Genomic DNA, 1,322 nt, shown 5'->3' on the forward strand with positions numbered 1-1,322 from the left:
GGCCAGATACAGTAGAATGTGGTACTGGGCCTTGGTCCCTGATGGATCCCAGGACCCAGAGACTCTTCTAGGTGGACATGAGCTCATGACACTGAAGCAATTGGATCATGGCAAGGCCGTCCACACAGGGCTATGCCCCTCAGGCAGGGCTTGTACCACAGCCCAGGCCCAGCCCTCTTCCTCATCCACTTGTTCTGCTCCTCTGTCTAGGTGAGCCAAGGCTTCCCCAGCTCACTCCTCTTCCTCCTCCTTCGTTTCCTCCTTGGCCACACTCCAAAGGTTCTCTAGGGAGACTATATACGTGTGTGTATGTATATTATTATATATAATTTATTATTTACTATATATAATTATTTGCCAGAGGGTATGTGGACTTGCCCCAGAGAGACAGAGAAAGAGAGGAAAGCACCTCTATGGTGGATGGTCTTGCTGTGATCCTCTTCTCCTCCACTTCTCCCTCCCCGCGGGATTTTGGGCATGGACTCATAGCCACCAGGCCTGTTTTTAAGCCTCTGGGTCTGGGATTCAATCGCAGCCACCTTAACCACTGGGAGCTCAAGATCCTTCTTTAGGGGTGGAGCACAATGTCAGCGCTCACTCACAGGGGACTTGTGGGGAGGAAGGAGAAGGCCAGCTGGAAGGAGGACGCGCTAGAGAAATGGAAGACTCAGGTGGACTTGAATCTTTACTTACAGAAAAGCGACAGAGCCAGAGGCTCATGGGGGCGGGGACTTCAGCGAGGGTGCCTGGGGGCAGGGGCACGAACACTGGGCGGAAGAGTGTCGGGCGACGCGCTGGTCTCAGGAGCTGGCGGGAAGACGCTGCGAAGAGAGAGGGCCAGGATTGAGCGGGCGAGGCAGGGCCTGGCGCCCAGGAGCCCACCGCCCACCCTGGATGGAAAAACAGCAAGCTGACCCCGCGGATGCTGCTCCCTGTTCACCTGCCCGCTCCTCTCTGCCCCTCGGCGCCCAGAGGTGCTCGGCCAACCTTGGCTGGAGTTAGAGTGCGCATCCCTGGCAGGGTTCTGGAGGGGCTGGCCGCCCCGGGGAGGGGAGGTGAGAGGGAAAGTGGACCGGGAGGAGGGTTCCTGGCTCAGAAATCGTGGCAGCCCTGAAAGAGACCACTGCGGAGCTGGCCAGGACGGGCGCAAAGACCGACAAACCTACCCCGGGGCGGGGCCGGCGGGGGCCGCGAAGGCGGTCACTGCGCGGGAAGAGGTGGCGCGCTCCCGGCCGCCTTCCGTGCGTCCTCCTTCTCTCCGGTGGTCAAGGGCTTCCCCGGCGGCTCGGTGGCCACTGCTGCCGCCGCCGCCGCCGCCACCG

The 1,322-nt window shown here is 60.4% G+C and overlaps 1 protein-coding gene across 1 annotated transcript in view; it reads right to left on the reverse strand.

Annotated features, from left to right (window-relative positions):
- Positions 1-650: 650 nt before the first annotated feature.
- The window catches only part of CALY (calcyon neuron specific vesicular protein), a 12,470-nt gene continuing 11,798 nt past the window's right edge, over positions 651-1,322 (reverse strand). Inside the window, exons 6-7 of the mRNA XM_014587250.2 lie at positions 1,167-1,313; positions 651-821 (exon numbers count right to left, since the gene is read on the reverse strand). Of these exons, the coding sequence (XP_014442736.1) occupies positions 1,201-1,313 (113 nt within the window). The 3' untranslated portion in view covers positions 651-821; positions 1,167-1,200. The remainder of the gene's footprint in view (positions 822-1,166; positions 1,314-1,322) is intronic.

This window comes from Tupaia chinensis, unplaced genomic scaffold, assembly GCF_000334495.1.
Source record: "Tupaia chinensis unplaced genomic scaffold, TupChi_1.0 Scaffold000197_1, whole genome shotgun sequence".
NCBI classification, from domain to species: domain Eukaryota; kingdom Metazoa; phylum Chordata; class Mammalia; order Scandentia; family Tupaiidae; genus Tupaia; species Tupaia belangeri.